Source organism: Manis pentadactyla, chromosome 9 (genome assembly GCF_030020395.1).
Source record: "Manis pentadactyla isolate mManPen7 chromosome 9, mManPen7.hap1, whole genome shotgun sequence".
Taxonomy (NCBI): domain Eukaryota; kingdom Metazoa; phylum Chordata; class Mammalia; order Pholidota; family Manidae; genus Manis; species Manis pentadactyla.
The window spans coordinates 22,958,381-22,980,067 of NC_080027.1; the positions used below are offsets into that span (position 1 = coordinate 22,958,381).

General features: G+C 38.5%; 1 protein-coding gene and 1 long non-coding RNA gene across 4 annotated transcripts in view; one reads left to right on the forward strand and one right to left on the reverse strand.

Moving 5' to 3' along the window:
* The window catches only part of LOC130684857 (uncharacterized), a 134,167-nt gene that overhangs the window by 8,784 nt on the left and 103,696 nt on the right, over positions 1-21,687 (forward strand). The window contains exon 2 of the long non-coding RNA XR_008999176.1: positions 11,991-12,112. This is a non-coding gene — a long non-coding RNA (uncharacterized LOC130684857). The remainder of the gene's footprint in view (positions 1-11,990; positions 12,113-21,687) is intronic.
* HEPHL1 (hephaestin like 1) overlaps positions 998-21,687 on the reverse strand; it is a 77,662-nt gene continuing 56,972 nt past the window's right edge. For all 3 annotated transcript variants that reach the window (XM_036923303.2, XM_057507109.1, XM_057507108.1), the window contains 8 exons: positions 21,138-21,277; positions 18,501-18,641; positions 15,102-15,208; positions 9,340-9,562; positions 7,963-8,102; positions 3,566-3,728; positions 3,027-3,095; positions 998-2,931 (listed from right to left, as the gene is read on the reverse strand). In XM_036923303.2, coding sequence (XP_036779198.2) covers positions 2,729-2,931; positions 3,027-3,095; positions 3,566-3,728; positions 7,963-8,102; positions 9,340-9,562; positions 15,102-15,208; positions 18,501-18,641; positions 21,138-21,277 — 1,186 coding nt within the window. In that variant the 3' untranslated portion in view covers positions 998-2,728. The remainder of the gene's footprint in view (positions 2,932-3,026; positions 3,096-3,565; positions 3,729-7,962; positions 8,103-9,339; positions 9,563-15,101; positions 15,209-18,500; positions 18,642-21,137; positions 21,278-21,687) is intronic.

A 21,687-nucleotide genomic window follows, 5' to 3' on the forward strand; every position in this document is an offset into this window, starting at 1 on the left:
CCATCTGCCTCTCTTTTAGAAGCACAGTTGTGATTCATTTATGGCCAATCTTGGTAATCTAGTATAAACTCCCCTTCTCAAGATCATTAACTTGCTCATTACCTGCAAAGCCCTTTTGGCCATAAAAGTTAACATTCACAGGTTTGGGCATTATGACATGGAATCTTTAGGGACATTATTCACCCTGTCCCAGGGGGCACAAGAGAGAAAAGGGTCCACAGGTCCTGAGACAAGCTAACATTTAAGTCATACAGAGTAAGAGGAACTAACAAGAGACTGAGAAGGAATAGCAGTGGAGGAAGAAGGAAGGCTGGTTGGGGGTCAGAACCAAGGGTCTAGAAGGTGTTTAGAAGGAAGGGGCTGTCAGTTGTGGCCGAGAGGTTAAGTAAGGTAAGGCTGGGGAAGAAGTCAGTGGAAATGGCATCAAGGTTGTAGATTTAATGACAGCAGTTTGCACTGTGGGGGACAAGGCCCAGTGGATTGGAAGGCTGTGGGATGGGACAAGGAATGCATGGAGCGAGATGGTACAGACAGCAAGTGTGGACAGTGCTTTAAAGAACAGAGAAACTGCGTTGGAAGGGTTATGAAGTTAAGCACAGTGACTCTTTGTTTTCTGTTTTTATGGTGCCTATTGCCTGATAACTTCATGCAGGAGAGAGAAGTGATAGTTGAGGGAATGGAGTCTTTGAGAAAGCAAGAAGGAATGAGATCCAGTCAAGTGAGAGACTAGCCCTCCTAGAATCAGGGACACTTCTTTCACCATAACAGAAAAAATGTGTGTAAACGTGGCTGATTTTCTCAAAGGAGTGAGGTTGAGAATGAAGAAATGTGGTACATTTGAGGAAACAGTGTTTAAGGAGAGTCATATTATTTGTGGAGATGTACTGTTATATAACTAGGATAGTTGCTAAGTATATAAAATATAATTCTCTTTTAACCAGGTCCCTGCCTCAGGTCTAGTGACAATTTTAGTGGGGAAAAAAGCAAATAGCCATCATAATATGTGAAACTTTATTAGAGAAATGATATAATCAACTATTTTATGGTTTCATTTTCATTAAAAAAATAAACTAAGAGAAAAGGAAAAAACTTACAACTAAATAATTTGTTATCTAGGTGAATTATAAATAAGGCATTTATCATAATTATAATGAAATGATACAGCCTACCCATGAAAACCGTAGAAAACATACTACAAAATCACATCATTGGTTAGCAGGCTGGAATTCAAATCCTTTGGTATCCTGTTTCATAATCATAGTCAAGCAAACTATGAACAGAACTATTAGCATTTGCATCCTGTTTAATGTAAGACTATAGCTTCTATCAAATTATCCATTTCCCCTCACCAAAGATGAAGATGAAAAAGTATGAAAGGTCCCTCCACCAGAGTATATATTAGGTGTTCCTTGTTCGCCTGGACATCCAAATGATCCATTCCTAAGACAGATGAACTGATATCACTCATCTGGCATAGACATGGGCATCACAGGGCATCTTGCCTGGAGCTAAGGGCAATTTCTCCCCCTAGTGTAAACAATGTTGCTTTTATTAATCTTATGCCTAACCTTTAGGCACACATACAGAGAGTACGGATTGCCTTGTAATGGGTTGAATTTAGTTGTTCAATATTCTGTTTTTGCATATGAGCCTTGAAAACTGTGGTAGATATTTTCAAAGCCAATTTAATGGTTTAAAAACTTGTCAGTGGGCTTCTCTTTTTCTAGACTTTCCATTTCTTTCTTTCTTTTTTATTTTCTCTCCCTTTAAGGTCTCTGGTCTTTAAGAGGCATGGGATCAAGGATTTTGTGAGATCCCTTCTCTTCCCAAGCAGTCAGCTGCATCGACAGATCCTTCCTGTTGCTTCTCGCATGATGAAACTGTTTTTATTTCCTAGAAGATGGAGACCTGGGAAGATCTCCCTAGGTGAATGAAAATGAGACTCGAGACTCAAGCCCAGACTTGCTTCCTGAAAAGTTTCCCTCTCTCTTGGGAGCTCCCATTACACTCTTTGGGATCTGTTTTGAAAACTACAGATGTCGCCATGGAAACATGACAAAAACATCTAACATGAAGTGAGTTATAAACATTCAAGTATGTCTACAGGTTTGCATAAAAACAGCAATTTTTAAAAAATGCTCATAACTTTGCGTTTTGTAGCAGACAGTGCACAGGCTATTTATAGTAAAGTGGAAAAGGCCAGGAGAGCTGGCTAAAGCCTCCAAAAAATTCATCTGGTCAAATTCTATCAGCAGATACTGACTCAGACATTTCCATGAACTCACAAAGTTATTTTTCCTGGACCAACTAAGAGAGTGTCTTACATAACAGTGCTGAAAAATTGGTGCCATTCCAGTTAGATGTCTGAGGCAGTATAATTCTTTCCCAAAGTAGTCCATCTTACAGAAGCTTTGATGGTTAGCTAAGAAAGCGCTCTCTAATCTAAGAATCCTGAACAATGGAAAATAAAGATATCTTTGAGAGGGTCTCCCCACTTCAGCAAATTCACTCAGAGAACAGACTGAGTTTGTCCTTTCAGTCACACCCTTTCTCCTCTTTCTGTATTTTATACCTGAGGATTATTCACAGCCCATTAAAAAACAAATAAATAAAAGCAAATTGCTTTGATTGTATTCCTGAGTATCAGACCCTGATCCAGGATACAGTGTCAACCTCCCTCGGCGAATGATGCCTTGTTTGGCTTCCCTGCTAAGGAAAGCCAGCAGGTTCACAGAGCATCCGTGGGGAGTGCACAGGACTGGACTTGCTGATATGCCACCTGCTTCCTCCCAGAGCGCAGTCTAAGGGAAAGAATCACCGTGGAGATCAGGAGGAAGAGGCCGATGATAAAAAGGATGACCAAGGCTTGTTTGGCTCCTCTAGGTCCTAGATTCTTGCCGAAGAAGTAGAGCTGCTCCTTGCCGGGTTCTCCTGTGAAAAAGAAAAATGAGGTGTCAGGCTGCTGCCTTTCCCTGGGGAGTGAACACCGACCGTTCATAGGCAGGATTCGGGGAGGGTATTATTACCGGTGGAAGGCATTGTGACTGGGTGGGATGCTCCCCCAGGAGACTTGGTGGAGTAAGGAATCCTGTTGTCTGGACAAAGAAGACAAGTTGATTGTTTTATAAGCAACAGAAGTAGATAACTTTGCATGACATGAGTTCTTTCAAGAGTCTTGTCATTCCACCAATGAGGACTTTATCCCATCAGTACCTGCAAGTCTTTCTTGGAGTCTCACTGTACTGATTCATGCCAGTGCACATGTTGTTCCTACCCCATCTACTTTTCAAGCTTCTGCTCACCTGTTAAGGTCCATCTGAAGCACTACGACCTCTGTGGAACCTGGCTCATATCCCCAAACTGTTTTCAATGCTTCCTACAGCTGCCACTGAACCCTGTATTCTGTACTCTCTTTTGGCATGTATCATATTCTATTACAGTTGCTATTGACATGTCTTTCCCTCTTACTGGACCCTGAGCTCCTTGCAGCCTCTGATGCCCTCTGTGCTCAGGGTCTACAAGAAGCCTGGTACTATCACTTGGAATCACTGACAGAAAACAGTACCTATGTTCTGAAGGATAGTATAGGTTGTCTCCATGCCAGCATAGATGTGATCAGTCACATGACAATGTAACAGCCATGTCCCTGGGTGATCTGCAAATAATTCGATGGTCTGGAATGTCCCAGGGAAGAGATCATACACGTCTCCTCGGTAAGATTTATCTATCTTCAAAAAGAAGGAAATAATAAAGATAAGAGCAGAAGTCAATAAAAATTGAGAATAGAAAAATAATAAAGATAAATCAAATAAACCCAAAGCCGGTTCTTTGTACAGATCAATAAAATTGGTAAACCTGTGGTAGCCAACTCCATGATGGCCCCCAGTGATCCCTGCCTCCTGGTATCCATAACCCTTGTAAAAGTCCCCTCCTACATTGTGTGAGGGTTGGTCTGTGAGAACAGTAGCATATGGCAGGAGTGAAGGCTTCTGAGAGTCTTAGACCTTCTGTCTTGCTCTCCACTTGAATCACTGGCCTGTGATCCCATGCCAGCTTCCATGCCATACCCACATGGTGAGGAATGGAAGACTCTAGTTTACGCCTTGGGAGTGAGTTTGGAAGTAGGTCCTCCAACCCCAGTCAAACCTGATGACTGCGCTCCAGCTGACGTCTTGATTGCAGTCTCATGAGAGATGCTAAATCAGAACCAACTAGGCAAACTACTACCAGGTTTCTGATTCAGAGAATTTATGAGATAAAAAGTGTTAACTATTTTAGGCCACTAAGTTTTGGAATGATTTGTGTTATAGCAATAAATAGGTAACTAATACAAACCTCTAGAAAAACTGACCAAGAAAAAACACAAATTACAAATAACAGGAATGAAAAAGAAGACATAACTAAGATGTTATACACCTTGAAAAGAATAATAAATATTATGGACAACTGTCCATGAATTGTACTGTTTAGACAGTAGGGACAAATTCCTTAAAATGGAAACTACTCAAGATCACTATTCAGGCTATCTAGTAAAGAAACTGAAATTATATTAAGACCTTATAACTAATTAAATTCCAGGTCCAGTTGGCTTCACTGGCAAATTATACCGAATATTTAAAGAAGAAATGATACCAATTCTAACAAACCCTTCCAGAAAACAGAAGAGGACGGAACACTTCCAACTCATTTTAGAAGTCAGAATTACCCAAAACCAGGCAAATACTTTACAAAAAAATAAAGCTACAACCAATTTTCTTCATGAATATAAATGCAAAAATCCTTAAAACACTAGCAAATTGAATCTAGCAATACATAAAAATGATAATGCTTTGTGATAAAGTTTATCCTTGGAATGAAAATTGGTTCAACATTTAAACATCAGTTAATGTAATTCACCAATTACTAAAAAAATCATCAATAGATTACAGAAGAAAATATCTCAATAGATGCAGAAAATACATTTGATAGAATTTAACATCTGCTTATGATAAAAACCCTCAGCAAACTAAGAATAAAAGGAAATTGCCTCAACTTGATTGAGGATTATATGAAGATTATAAAAAACCTACAGCTCACCTTATATTCCATAGTGAATGACTAAATGCTTTAACCCTAGGATTAAGAATTAAGGATATTCACTTACCATTCATATTCAACATTATACTAGAGACCTTAGCCAGTGCAAAAAAGCAAGAAAAGTAGTAAAAGGCATAAAGATTGAAAATAAATAAACCCATCTCTATTCACAGACAACATAATTGCCTATGCTGGAAATCATCCTCCCAAAGTTTACAAAAAGGCTACTGGAAATGGTTTAGTAAAGTTGCAGGATACAAGGTCAATTATACAAAAAAATCACTTATATTCCTATATATTGGCAATGAACAATTTGAAGGTGAAATAAAAACAATGTCATTTATACTATCACCAAACCCATAACATACTTATGTAATAATCTAACAAAATATATGCAAATTCTGTATGCTGAAAACTATAAAACACTAATGAATGAAATCAAAGGAGATGTAAATAGAGAAATATGCTATGTTCATGGATTGAAAGACTCAATATTACTAAGGTATCAATTCTGCCCAAATCAATGTACAGATTCAGTGCAAATCTGATAAAAAGCCCAGTAGATTTTTTTAAATAGAAGTCAACAAGCTGTTTCTAATATTTATGTGGGAGGCAAAGATCTAGAATAGCCAAATAATCACTACCTGATTTCAAGACTTACTGTTACACTAAAGTAATCAAGACAGTGTGGAATTCAAGAAAGGACAGATACATAGATCAGTGTAACAGAATAGCCTAGAAAAAGACCCATATATAATGATCAATATTATTTTGACAAAGTGGGAGAAAGAATCTTTTCAATGAATAATGAAACATTTGGACATCTATATGCAAAAATTAAGCCTCAAACCATATGTGAAAATTAAAGTGGATCAGAGACCTAAATATAAAACCTGTAACTAGAAGAAGAGAATCTTTCTTCTTGAAGAAAACCTTTGACCTTGAGTTAGGCAGAGATTTCTTAGATATGACACCAAAAACATGATTCATTAAAAAAAAAAAGATAAATTGGACTTCATCAAAATTAAGAATTTCTTTGCTCTTTGAAAGATAATGTTCAGGGATTGAAAGATAAACCACAGATTGGGAGCAAATATTTGCAATCACATATCTGCCAAAAGAGTTTGTATCTAGAATATTTAAAGCTCTCAAACTCAACAATAAGGAAACAACCCAATTAACAAATGGGCATAAAATTTGGACTTTTCACCAAAGAAGATTTACAGATGGCAGATAGTAAATAAACACATGAAAACATGCTCTGTCATTAGTCACAAAAAAAAGACTAAATAAAAATAATGAAATACCATTACACACATAATAGGATGGTAAGGAAAAAAATAAAATAAAATGGAAGATACGAAGTACTAGGATGGATGTGAAACAAATGGTGCTTCATTTATTTCTGGCGAGAATGCAAAATAGTACTGCCTCTGTGGAAAACAGTTTGACATTATTATAAGGTTAAGCATACACTTACCACATGGCCTAGCAATCCCTACTCCTAGGTAGTTTCTTAAGAGAAATGAAAACTTATGTTCACACAAAAACATGTGCACAAATATGTATAATGACTTTATTTATAATAATCAAAAACTGGAATCAACCCGAGTGTCCCTCAATAGGAGAGTGGATAAAGAAATGGCAATAGATCCATACAATGGAATACTACTCAGCGATCGAATGGAACAAACTACTGATACACACAAGATGAATGCAATTCAAATGCCTATTCTCAATGAAACAAGCCAGACTCAAAATGCTACAAGCTATAGAGACAGAAAATAGATCAGTGGTTGCCAGGGGTTAAGTGTAGAGAAGTAGCTAACTGTAGAGGGTGCAACGGGCATTTTAGGGGGTGATAGACATGTTCCGTGTTTTCATTAGTGTTGATCACACCACATACAGTGTTCTTTGAAAACAGAACTGTCCACCAAATAGGCTGAATTTTATTCAATGTGAATCATACCTTAATTTTCAAAGTTTATATATGTATATAAAACATTAAAAATATAAATAATTTTTACATACTTTTTGTAATTTCATAAATTTTTAAAGTTTTTAATATCATTTAAAAATATGGGTTGAAAAAGCCAGCTCTGAAAAGCAGCATAGCCATTCACTATGTGAAACTGTGATGATTGTAGGCTAATACTTGGTGTCTTAAACTATGTTGGATAAATACACAGAGGGAAGAAGATATTAGATGTTTTATTAAAGTTACTGTTCATTATTCCTTTATAACTATAAAAGAACTAGTGCAGGTTTTCCCCACAGATTAGATGTGATTATTCTTTCTATTTTACTTCCTCATAGATTGTTGAATGATGGGCTGGAATTTACCCCTGAGATTCTGATTCATCAGGTTTGGGTGGGGCCTGGCAATCAAACAGTCCCCCAGGTGATTCTGTACAGCCAATACCACACATATGGCACAGCTTGATGCTGTACCACCAGAGCAAAAGTCAAGATAAAGTTTTGGGGCCCACACCAGCGCTGGAAATACCTCCTTAACTGGGTAGGGCTATTCTATTGGCTGATCACATAGATAAGAAAGGAAAACAAGGACAAAAACACTACAGGGGCTTTCATATTCAATATTAAGAGCATAATGATCAGTGGTAAAGATTATCACAGTATATATAACTGATAAGAAAACTCTGATCTGAGGTTTGGAAGCATTTTACAAGCACAATAAGATATATGTACATAATAAGAAATACCTACCAGGAGAAGGGTATAATCACATTATTCTATTCCATTCTCTAATATGAACCACCACCACTCACAAGCTTAAATGCCAAATAACCCTCTTTTTTCACAGTAGAAATGCATTGAATCTTTTCATTTAAAAAGTCTTCCTCAAAGCTTTTTCCTTTTACTTACTTTGAAAAGAAAGCTCTCAGCATGATAATGGACAGTGTGTATGTCCACTTCACTTCCTATTCCTAACAAATACCAGTTTGTCATTGAATCTTCATTCATGATGAGGCCATGGAGATTCCCAAAAATCTTTCCGTTAATAGCTAAGAAGGTGAAAGAAAATAGCCTTTGATTAGTGATCATTACTTAATCTGGTTTTAGAAATAGTTTAAGGAGATCTTTAGGTTACCAATATTTTCTCTTACCTGATAAACATGTAACAATCTCATTCACACTTACCAGTGTTTCTACCCTTGGAGACCCAAAATTCAGATTAATAAGAAATCCTTATAAAAGAGGGTCAGAAAAGAGAAATAGCAGTGTATTTTGAAAAGCTACATTTTGGGTAGCAGTGGATCTTGATGGAGTGGATTACAGGTTCATTTTTGAGGTAGCCAGATGTATACCGTTTTACAAAGAGGTGGACTAAAGCATAGAGAATTCAGTTTATATAAATTAAAATTGAAGGGATTAGAAGCCGTTTCCTTAATATTTCACTTTCTGAGAACCAGCCTGGGGCAAGTTCCTAAGCCTGGTCGAATCACCAAAAGAAGGAAAGCTTTGACAGGGCTGAGCCCATGACTCACAGGGACCAAAGCAAGCTGAAGATGCGTTGAGGTGATGGGGGTTCCCAACGCCTCTGCTTTCTGTTAACTATTTATTCGGTGCATCGTGGCACAACCAAGTGAGTTATAGTCATTAAAAAGAGAAAGCATATGAAGAAACTTTTGGGAGAGGGAAGCAACATTGTAGCATCAAGAGTAGCTTAAATCAGAAATCGGGATACTGTATTTTAATGTTAGCAACTAACTACCTTTGTGATCTTGGGCTAGGTTTTTCTTTTTGTACACTGTTGGTCAAAAGTAAATCTTGGTGGGAGTGTGGATGTGTTCATTAGAACACATGACTCCCACTTAAGGAAAAAAACTACCTAATAGTCACATTAAAACAGAAACTTGGTGATGGCGTCTCATGTCCCAGGGACACTTAAACCATGCCCTTATATTTGATCAGCTAGAAGTTATGGTGTATTCTTACAGAAATAGACCAATAAGCGATGATTCATGTTTTAAGAGTTACTTCAGTCTTATAGTTTAGGGATCCCAGCATTCAGGTACAGGCTCCCTAAACTGATGGTCCAAAGTTTCACTGGACCTTGCTAGCACTCAACCAATGGCTAGACTGGTTCCCTTTGAAAGAAAGCTTTAGGGGACTTTCTTCAGCCCAGGTGCCTCTGGGAATGGACAAGGGTTCAGAGAAGAAGGTGGGGGACGTCCTACAGTTACAGTAATTTCTATGAGCTTATCTCAACAGGGTCTTCTCTTTAAACCTCAGATGTACCATGCATTTTGTTGCTCTCTTCAAAATCATCAGTGCGCTTAAAATCCCGTGGGTCTTTATTGAGGTACTTCTTAATATTATCATCCAGATACCAAGACTCATTCTCATTAAATATCAAAAACAAGAGAACAAATTCATAATCAACATCACTTCTTCGTCCCTTGTCATTCAACACTCCTTCTCTGCATGTAATCAGAGGGCCCATCAAACCACTATATGTATCCTGAAAGAAAAATAAACCGAATTAGAAGAACCTTTAAATAATTTAATGATAAAGATCAAGTGTAAGAAAGTCTTTTTAAAAAGACTACTGACCACCAAATAAGTCCTAAGAAGTTCTGAAGAATCAGAGTGATCTTTAGGAAAATGTAGGAGTATTCCTAAAAATTTGCTGCCGAGTGAGCTCTTTGAGGGCTAGAGGCTGTGTCCTTCACTCATCACTGAATTTCCAGGGCATAGTCCAGTGCATAGTATGTAGGAGGTGCTCAACAAATATTTGTTAAATAAATTAATGCTTATGTCTATTTTCCTGGTTGCTCTCCAAGTGAGACTTTATTTATATCTATAGGCAAACCTTGTTTTATTGAGCTTTGCTCTATTGCACTTCCGAGATATTGTGCTTTTTACAAATTGAAGGTTTGGGGCAACCCCATGTCAAGTAAGTCAGTCAGTGCCATTTTTCCACTGGCGTTTGCTTAATTCATGTTTCTGTGTCATATTTTGGAAATCCTACAATTATTTCAAACTTTCATTACCATATTTGTTATCGTGATTGGTGATCAGTGATTATGACTCACTAAAAGCTCAGATACCATTTCTTAGCAATATTTTTTAGTTATGGTATTTACTTTTTTTTAAGACATGATGCTATTGCACATTTAATAGACTACAGTATAGTGTAAACATAACTTTCATATACATTGGGAAACCAAAAGTTCATTTGACTTGCATGATTGTTATATTTGTTTTGTTGTGATCGTTTGTGCCAGTGTATGTACATGCTTATACTTTCCTTGGGTACAAGTGAACTGGGCAATTAGTAAGTGATGCGGGACCATGGATGACCTCCATGTCAAATTGTACAGCCCTGAACCTTCCCTTGAAGGAAAATTCCCATATTTCTAACTGTCTATTGAGATATTTCATCTGGGTGTGCTTTCCTGAAACCATTCAATCTGCTAAGTGGATTTTATTATTTCCCTCAAACCATTTCCTTCTCCTGAATTCTGTGTTAACAGCATCATGCTATTCCTTGCCATTAAGGTCAGAAAACTCTATTTTAAATGTTAACTCTTCTTTTTCCTCACTTTGTCCCATCTCATCTGTTGTCAAATCTTCCTTTTCTTTTCCCTTCACTGTGCCTCTCTATTCTGTGACTTACTTCCCATTCCATCTGCCACCTTACAGTGTAGAATCTTCATACCTCACCCTGGACTAGAAATTGGTTCCTCACTAGTCTCACTAACCTCACCTTCAACCCATCCTGTTGACCACTATCAGATTAATCTCATTCTCCCATATCTAGAACTGTTTAAGTGATTTTCCAGTGATATTACTACTGAATAAAATATAAATCCTTGATAGGTCCTTAAGTCTGTCATATGCTCCCCCATGAACTTTTCTAGCTTAAGTTTCCCCACTGTTTTCTTTCTGTACCTTATATGATAGCAAAATGGGACTCTCAACATTTCCCAAATATACCTTCTACTTTTCCTATTCAACTTTGTTTATAATGTTCTCTCTTCCCAAACTCTTTCCAATGCCTCCTAGATAGTTCTGCACTGCCAAAGAACTCACCAGATTCAGAGTTGTATTATAATTAAGGGTGTGTAATGTATTATTTTCTGCAAAGATTATAAATTCCTTCAGGACAAGAATATGTGCATCTCTCAGAATACTTGGTAGGTGCCCTTTGCACATCACAAGTGCTCAATAAATACTTGTTGGGATGCACAAAGGAATAAATAAATGTGGGTTTCCCATAATTCCAATATGTAAGTATATCTTTCAAGTGCCTTGCGTGCCTCTCCTGAGTTCTTGCATTGCCCAGTACAACTCAAAGACATTAATGCAGCCATCTAATATTTAAGAGGAAAGTTAAGATAGTTATTTATTTCAAACAACTACCTTGTAAATTATAAATTTGATAATGGAAACTGGGATTTTGGTTTTTTTCCCCCATACTTTGGACCAAGGTTCAGCAGACTCTTTTTTTGTACAGTGTCAGATGCAGAAACTCTTTTGGTAAAGTGACAGATAGTAATATTTTTTACTTTGTTAGCCATACCATTTCTGTCACAACTACTGTTAAAAAAAAAACCAGGCTCAAAATGGAGTCACAAGTGTACCACCAGGACTTAATACTAACTTAATTACAGTTTTAGCCTCTCCCAGGAGTGGAATCTTAAACCAATCAATCTGAAATTACCTGGTCAGCACCTGATAGAACTCTGCTATCGACTAAAGGAAGGTGATATTGCCACACATCATCTACTCTTTGTCCCACCCCTTTTGCCTGTGAAACACTTGATTTTTGGGCAGCTCTTTGGAGTTCCTTTCTGTCTGCTCGATGGGATGCTGCCTGTTTTATGAGTCATTGATAAAGTCAATACGATCTTTTTATTTTACTCAACTGAATTTTTTTTTAACAGCTTTGGTGGCAGCAGTGGGCTCCAAAGGACACTTCTGATGGCTTTGCAGATGACCAACACAGACATGATACCCTGTGAACTCTTTGAGTTCTCTGTCTTTCTCACTGTTTCCAAGGCTGTGGGTAAGTTCGTCTCGGTTCTGAGCTCCATATCTTTGTGTTGAGATCCTGATCTAATTTGCTTTCCACAGTTCCCTATTTGATTGGAGTCCCCAACCCTTGATTCATTACCCAGAGTGCATGCTGGGATCTGCTGGTGGTTCAGTCTGCAGTTCCCCATTTGTTTGGAAGCCCATATGGGCCACTTGCAGAGTCAATGAGAGTCTGATGGATATTCTAGTGAATTGCTACATTATTCCCTTAAACAGCCAAGGAGAACTAAAATTAAAATGACTGCAAAACCTTGCCAAATTCTGATAGATAACTAGTGCCTGTAGAGGGGATCTGGGAAAACTGGCAGAAAGCAGTGAAGAATAAGAATTCTTATGAGAATCAGCTCTCCTGAATCTCTAATGTCCAGTTAAGAGGGGAAAATAAAATTTCACATTGTCCCTTCCTTTCCAAATTCACACCCGTTGCTATTGATCCTTTCTCTCCCATAGATAGCTGTTGCCTTCTCGCTTGTGTTATTTTGTGTCCTAAGAACTTGGCTTGATTTTCTGCCTGCCTGGGACATACAGGTTGTTGGTTCTTTTGTGTGACTGTCTTTGGGAATGACTCTGGTTCTTGAGAAGGTATTATCCTTTGCGCCCTCTTTGGGGACCCCTCTTACATCCAAGGCAAGGGGTTGTTCAATACAGCCAGAGATATTTACTGTTTGTCCTGGCTGAAAACTGACAAGACACTCATAAGAACTTTTAAAGTAGCCCTGTGGTCAGAAGTTTGCCAAATTGGAAGCTGGTACTCAGAGCCTGATAGGAACTTTTTTTGAAGGCCTCCTTCTCTAAGCAGAAATGGAAATATATATCCAGAGGGAAAGACAAAACTTCTAGAGCCTTTGCAGAAGGATTTATTAAAATATTTCAAAGACAAACAGCTCTAAATCCAAAACATAGCAATCTTTTGATTTTTATCCTGGTTGGAAATTCTCTCCCTGACATAAAAAAAACAAAAAGAAGATAATGTGGTCAGTGGGCAGAAAGGTATCATTTAGGCTGCAACCCAATTCTTTGGAGTTTTTAATTTACAATTCTTTAAAAAACTAGAAATGCAGCTATATAAATAATTCAAAGTCTACCTATTATTTTTACCAATCCCCAAACCTCCCTTATTTATCTTAACATGCTTATAAGTATTATAAAAATTCTGTCCTTAGGGAACAGAAGGCCTTCTTGGAGGAGCTTGCCTTCTTTCCCTGTGCCTCTGAAATGTAAATGTTCTACTTTGTCTTTTCCAGGAACTCTTTTTATCTAGACCATTTGTTTGAAATACAAATTTTAGGGAGGTGGTTCTTATCAGAATAAAAACAAAAGAAGGAAAGGTTATTTGGTACTTGGGCAAATGAAAAATCTGAAGTGTCTTCTCCACAAGTATTAATTAAAAAGTTTTAGCCATTTGAGGAGGTAACCTTAACTTGTTCCATCTGACAGGAGCATAATTTGGATCCACCTTCTTTTATAATTATTAAATGCTTTTTGGGTTTTGTATTTTTGTACTTGATTTTTGGCTAAAATTTTAGAACAGCAGCTATAAGCTTTCTGTTTATGACTGTATGTTTATGAGTGTCTCTATAATGTGTTATAGATGTGTGATATTTTCTATCCCAGATGGTATTGCCAAAATTAATTTGTCAAAGAGCTCTATCTAATTGACTTAAAGAAAATTAAGCACTTATATGAGTTCATAAAATTCTAAAAAATAATAGAGACTAACCTGAATGCTTTTTGGGTTTGCATAATCTCAAAAATATTTGGTATTGAAGCTTATTTAAGTTTGTTGGTTTAATTAAAATAGACATGTCTTTAGAGTTAGCAACATTAAGTATAATGCAGACATACAACTTTTGTTATACCAGGGTTTATTAGTCAAATAAATTCATGTTATCTCTGTAACAAAATTTGTCAGCAAGAAAAACAACTTGGTATGATGAAATTTTCGTAACTGTTATAAGCATAATGTTTGAAACAAGTGATTTAAATATATGTAGGGGGGATAAGAGTGCTTAGGTGAACTTGTCAGAAATAATTATATATTTTGGTAAATCTACTTAGTCTCCCCAAATCTTTTTGGTAACTTAAAACTTTACGAGTTTTGTTAGATGAAATTAAATGATGGGTAGCCATTAAATGTCTACATTATTTCCAAATAAAATAAAATGCTGAAGCATTAATTACAGAAAATAGGTTTGCATACTTTCTGTTTGGTTTCATATTACCAAGAAACTTAAGATATTTGGGTTCCTAAGTGCACATATTTTGTGCCACAGTGAAAAATTTACTATGAGGAAGAATATATTTCTAGAAGTTGTGAAATATGTTTATAAATTTGCCAATCCACAGCACTCTAGTGTGAAAGTTAAGCTGAGAGTCTGATCAAAAGGGGGGAACTGTTTAAAAAAAAAGAGAAAGATAACAGGCTCAAGGTAGAGTCACTTGTACTAAGCTCTAGTCACCAGACTTACCAGACTTAACACCTAACTTAATCACAGTTTCAACATTCCCAGCAGTGGTTTTAAAACCAGTCAACCTAGAATGACCTTGTCAGCACTAGTGAGGTATTCTGCTTGATAGACCTCTGCCATGCCCTAAAGCAAGGTAACCATGTTATGGACAATCCCTACTTTGCTGTAATTTCCTTGTCTTATCCTATTATTCCTGTAAGTCTTGCATTTTGTGTAACTCTTTTGGGTTCCTTTCCATCAGCTGGTTGTGATGCAGCCTGCCTGATTCATGAATCACTACATTAAGCCTTTAAAATTTACCCAGTTGAATTTTGTTTTTTTAATACTACAACTCAACTACTGGCAATGTTAACAGATGGACATGGCCATAGTTTGAGACGCCTGCTCTAAACCATTGCACCCCTTCACATATACTCACCGGAGTTGTGAAATTTCAGTAGTCAACTTAAAGCCACAGTACTTTAAGCATTTCAGTTGATTTTTCCACCTTACCTTCACAAAATTTACTGTTGAATAGTAAACCCATGGAATACAATTTGGGTCAGATGGCCCTGGACCAGACCTTTTAGGGACATTCCATCTGTAAGTTTTTATTTCTCCTGAAACAAATGAGAAGAAATAGAAAGAATTTATTAGTGTTACCTCCATTCCAGGTGACTTACCTAAAGAAATACATACAGATCTTTATATATTTTACGTAATGGTTATTACTGGGAAGAATGACCCATTCACTAGAAATGTTGCCATTAAACACATCTTGATTTTCAAGCAGTTTCAAAATGGCTTATTTTTCATTTCAAATTACAGCCTTACCTCCAATTTGCCCTTTCTATTAGCAATTGACATTTGTTCAGGATATGAGGATTTATGTTGTATTTCACTGTTTTTTCTCCTCACATTTCATACCTCCCTCTCAAGAGTTATGCTTGAGCACACCTGAGTTACTGAAGGACTCAGCCTTGGCTTCTTAAGGAATTGCTGGGATGTTCACGGCTCATCCCAAACCATTGAAATTAGAGTATCTGGGGTCTGGGACCAGGGCATCAGCATTTTTTGTTTTTCAGGCAATTCTAATATGCAGACAGGTGAGATCTAGTTAGAAACACAGAATCAGAGGACCTAGTTCCAAATCTCAACCCTATGCATTCCTATTTACCCAACCTTTGACAAGCTACTTAACTTCACTGACCTTTAGTTTCCATATTTGTGAAATAGGTTAGTCATCCCAGTTTACAGATTGTTGGGAAGATTAAGTGAAATAAAACATTTGGGATAGTGTCTCATATTGAAGGCAGTCAATAAATGTTAATTTGTATGTATAATGATAATGAATATATGCCCCTGTCACCAGGCACCATATCTGTGTATCCCTTGTGGCTGACCTAGAGGCTTACAGAGGAGTCATAAATAAACTGACAGAAATTAGCAAGATAATCACACTGTAAAAGTCTCAAATAAAATCCCCATTTAAATCACCATCTCCTTTTGAACTGTGTTCATTCCCACCCCATCAAGACAAACTACCTATAGCTGAATGAGATCTCCACAACAAAACAAACGTAATGTTTACATGTAACTTTCTTCATGTTGACTCATACACCAGTTGGTTAGCATGTAACTTTGTATATAGTTCCCGGTACATTTTATTATAGCCCCTAATGCCTTGTTACTTGCAAGATAAACAGCTGATATTTACCTTTCTAAAGGCAAGTGGCTATAGGAGTGGTATTTTTAAAGGTGGGACAATCCATGTTCACCCCAGTAGGGAGCACAGTGCTAAACAAAAAGATGCTTATGTATTTGTAAATGTTTGTGGAGTTTAATTTAAGAAAGGAACAAGAAGAAATGTGATAGGAGCTGCTTACTCTTGTTGTGAAGCTGGTTGGCTCTTCTTATCACATGCATACCAGGGTTAACATTTATTTCTTCCCCAACTTGTCCAGACTTCCTGCTCAAAGGTAGTTTCTCCCGGGAAACTAATCTCTGGGCACTCCCAAACCTTTCAGCCCTATCAGAGACCCTTTTGGGGATCCTCTCCCTCTGAGTTCTAGTAGGAAAAAGGCTCTTTTGCTGTTCTAATCGTTCTACCCCCACCCCACAGGCCTCACATCAAGGACTTTCGGAAGGTCAGTCAGTATAAAGGAACTGTGTCCATCACCAGTCCGCCTGTGATGGGCCACCCCAGCTTACCCACAGCCCTCCCAGAGCCCCCCACAATGGCACCTCTCCTCCTCCCTCTAGAGTTGCTTTCAGCCCCAAAGTGAATAATTTTAACTGCTTTTATGACCATTTTAAACCATTTACCTCTTCGTCAAAGCAAGACACATCCATTATAGAACTATCTGGGAAGTACAAACAGGAGATAAGAGTAGCACCCTAACTACTACTTAAAATATTACCCTGAAGACCCAACCATTACTGACATTCTGGCTTATTTCCCGTCTAGCCTTTTTTCTATACTTGTATTTTGATTAAATGATAGCCCAAGTCTTTCCTAGGTCATTAAAAACCTTAAATATCACTCAATGGCTGCTAATAGTTCATCGTAAAGATATTCCAAAATTGACTTATCAGTTTTTCTGTAGATAGACATTTAGGATGTTCATGAGTGTTTTCTTAAAGCAGAAAAATGCAGGCCTCTGATTTGGGGGATGGGGTGGTGTGGGGAGTGGCAGGAGAAGTTGGAATAATGGCCAACGAAAATTTTCCTTCCTTCAAGCCCATCCTTGTACAGGTATCCTGCTAACTTTTCTAGTGATACCATTAGTTTTCTTCCTTCTATGCATCTTACATTTTTTATGACCTTTATTGTAATTACTATAGTGTTAAGTATTATAATATCATCATACATAAGAGGTAAAACAATATAACTCCCCATAATTATGTCTGTGAATGCTATTGATTTTATAATGGAAGGTTCCAGGAGCCCTTGACATTTATTACAGCCACACTTCAGCTGCTGAATGTTATGAGAAACCCTGTAAGTTATGAGATCTTCTCTCCCTTCAGTGCATCTTTAAAAACCCAATGGACTTCTGCCTCCTTTCTAAAGCTTTCTCTAATTATGTCTTTCCCTGATTGCTCCTACTTAACCAGTCTTCATGGATTTTCCTTTTGTGAAACTTTCATAAATGTTCCCAGACTTAGTTTTGAAATTTCTTCACCACTTAGAATTTCATTATGTGTAATCTACATTACTACTGAAATGATTCATCTTATTTGTCTCTTTTCTTCCAAACTTTTTTCAAGTATCTGGAGAGAAATGTGAGGTTAAGAGCTTAGGGTCTGAAGTAAAAAAAACTGGGGCTCCACCATTGCTTATGTATGACCTAGTCCTGTTCTTTTCCCCTCTGTGCTTCAGTCTTCTGTTAAACTCACATAACATTACCATATTTCATCAATTATAGGATGCACATTTTTTACATTCACATAACTGAAATCAGGATGCATTTCTCAATCAGTAGCATGTTAAAGTTTAATTGGCCGTGGTTTTATTTTCTTCTTTTTTTAGTAACATAAAATAATGATATATATCATAATCAATGGTATCAGAGTCAATGAAATATGCCAGTGTCTACCTTGCTGGGTTATTTTAAGGATACATGAGATTGCTAGTTTTTAAAAGAATAGAGCCGAGCACCTGCACAAGGTTAACATTCAATATGTGTTAGCTATTATTTTATCTTTCTACTTTTTAAGGCCTGGAGTAGAGCCTAGGCCCTCCATAAACACTTGGTCCCTGGGTCTCCCCATTAGGAGTGACTAGGTGATGGCTGGAATCCACTGATAGTACGATTAGTTCTCCAAGGCTCTTGAGAGATCAGAAAAGATTAGAAAATACCTGAGTCTGGTGCTCTCCCCAGGAAGAAGCAGATTTCTGATATAACTTACCTGGCTTTGTGATGGGCACTTGGAGTTGCTTCCCGCTATCCATGTTCTCCACACCCTGGGCTGAGATGGAGAAGGGCCGGTTGGCTTTGTTCTTAAATACAATCAGAATGGAGTCGCCCACCTCAGCATGAATCATCGGGCCTAAAGGCAAAACACAGGCCTGTGTGCATTATCGTTGCTCTTTTCAACCCTGATGAAATTTACATGTAGGTAGTAGTTGGCAAAATAAAATAGAGTTTAGCTTCTTCATTAGTGTACTTCCTTTAGAGGGCAATATAGTAGTATTAAATATTCATGTAATGTTTGGCAGCTGGACCAACCTGGGTTCCAATTCTGCCTCCTTCACTGATTAGACAGGCCTTGGGTAAGTCTAGGAACCTTCTTGAATCTCAATTTCCTCATCTGTCAAATGGGTTTAATAGCACCTTTCTCATAAAGGTATAGTAAGGATTAAATATGATAATGTAGGTAAGGTGCTTATTTTAGTACAATGAAACACAATATTTAAATGCTTATATTTTTACTATTGCTGAGACATAATCTCCAGAAAAAGCTGTATCCACATGATATGGTGACTTTCAATGGTAATCCCACTGTGTGGGTTCAGATGTCTTTGGTAAATCTGAAATTGCTCATTATCTGGTAAATGGATATAATAATAACAATGATTATGAGGATCCAATTAAATAATATGTAAAAAGGAATTTGAAAGGTAAGAACAAAATGAAAGCTTTTATGTATTGATTTATGATCAATACGGTGATTTCACTAAGGCACGTCCAGCACCGTCTCTCAATACTCGGATACCCTGAGGAGATGTGCACTCTTCTGTCAGAGCTGCTCACATGTGCGCATTTCTGTCAGAAGCAACCAGCCTGGATGCCCGTGGAAATCGGCCCACACCCCCTAGGGAGGCCTGTGGCTGTGGGATGCCCTTCACTCATGTCAAGTTTCTCTCATCTGTCAGTTCCCAGAATGTGGCATAAATGCAGCTTGCCAGGCACCCGCCCCGCACCGACAGAGCATCATACAGGCAGTGGTCTTTGTGAGGCGCGGCTTCGAGGAGGATGGAAACGGATGCCCGTTTTGGAAGCACCTCAGGCCTAATCCCTAGGTTCTGGATGTTTATTTGCATTCTTGGGTATCTGTTGCATCCTACATTTATATCCATTCTCCAGTGATACAAACAATGGTTCTAATTGTTTTCCTGAGACAAGCCACTAATGTCCTAAATATATCTAAAGTTTGTTGGACTATTATTAACTTTGGAAGAAAATACTTGGTGTGAATCAGGAAGTATCTGACCAATACGAACTTGTTTAAAATTGTAAAGCTAGAAAAGAAAATTCTGTGCATGTTTTTAAACAGTAAATTCGGGCACAGTTACAGATAGGTGCATGTGCATGTATATAAAAATCATTACGTGTAATTCCTCATCACTGAAATCGCACATGCCTTGCTGTACAGGTAAGAGTGAAAACCTTCTGATTTACGGCCTGCTGGGTCACAGGGAGCAGTAACAGGTGTGTCTGATGGCTGCTCTTGCTCCTTACAGCAGCAGGAGCACAGGGCTTTACCTAAGCTGCAGAAAATGAGTGGCTGGACCTCAAGCTCTGAACTTACCTCTGATGGGGTCACTTGATTGTGTCATTTTACTGAGCAACTGACACCAGGCCTCTCTGAGGGGCTACCTGCCTGTCAGCAGGATCAGTACCTTTTCTTCAGAGCTCACACTGGTCAAAAGAAGGAATGTTCTCATGGGGCTGATTTAGTTAGTGTGACAGACTGGAGTGCTGATGCTAATAGATGGTAAAGATGTGGGGAGATGGTGGGTGGGACATTTAATAACTTATCAAGCTAGCAGTCTTGGTACCTAATGTTATATTAAGCAGCATTGTGTAAAATCATACAGTTTATATAGGTTACCTTGTGCATTTAAAAATGAGAATGGATTTCAGGAAGTCATCTAGATTAGCCCTCTGCCTTAAGATCTCACCTTCACGCTGAGGTCAGGTTTGGTGACTCCCAGGTGAAGAAAGTGGGGAAGGAAAGCAGGAAGGGCTTATCTCATCGCTAGGTCCAGCAGCCCAGGACATGGCAGGCCCCATAGATTCTGAGGCCATGACTTAGGGCCTCCCGAGCTGGAACCATGCCTTCTGCCCTTCGCATGCCTTTCCCATAAAGGGCTCCTCTTTGGTCAGCCTTATTTTCATGGTGTGCTGTTATGGCTTTGTGCCTGGACAATCTAGAACCTTGAATAAGCTCTGCAAACACTCTGCAAGCATCAAGTTCTCTCAAATAAAATGTCCTGGCTCAGCAGAGGTTTAGGGCAGGAACTTCAGGGCAGCAGATGCTGGCTAGGCTGCCTGATGAGATGGTTTCTTGTTTGCGCACTGTCTGGTAGTCTCAGTATGACTTACGTGGATGAGCTGAGCACACAACATGCTCCCACATAATGGGAGAGCAGGAAGGTGGCACTCTTGGATGAGTGCGGTTGGCTGCTCTCCCCTTATCTGCTCCCTCAGGAGTGAGTGTAACCAGACATAGGTGTGTGTGTGTGTGTGTGTGTGTGTGTGTGTGTGCGCATGTGCACACGCGCTTGGGGCTGGCAGTGCCTGGCCTCCGTCTGTGCCATACCCAGCAGTGCTAAGTGCTCTTCCCGTGGCGGTCGGGCTTTGAGCTCCACAAATTCTCCATTGGTGTACTCTCTGTAAACCACCTTTTTGTACTGAGAGCCAATCCAGTTTTCAGTGTGGTTCATGAATATATCTCCATGTCTGCAAATCAGAAGCATCAGATATCAAAGATGTCAGAAGATAGAAACACCTTGAGTGTTTCTGGGTGATATGGGAGTACTCCCCGAGCAGTGCTTCCCAAACCTGACTGAGATCAGAAGCTGGCCTTTGCACCAGGCTTTCTGGGAGTGGGGCCGGGAATCTGCTTTCAGAAGCATTTCAGGAGATTCTGGTGTGAGTGGCCCGGCACTAGCTCATGGCTTACTTCTTGGGAACCATTGCTGTAAGGCCCTGGTGGGTGCTGAGTGGGGCCGCCTTAGTTAGAGTCCTCTAAAGGCCCTTGAGGTTGCACATCTCTTCTTTCAACTAACTAACCTCACATGCAAGCACACACGCATACACCCTACCACCCTGAATTTCTCCAGATTTCATATGTATCATTCTGTACCTTG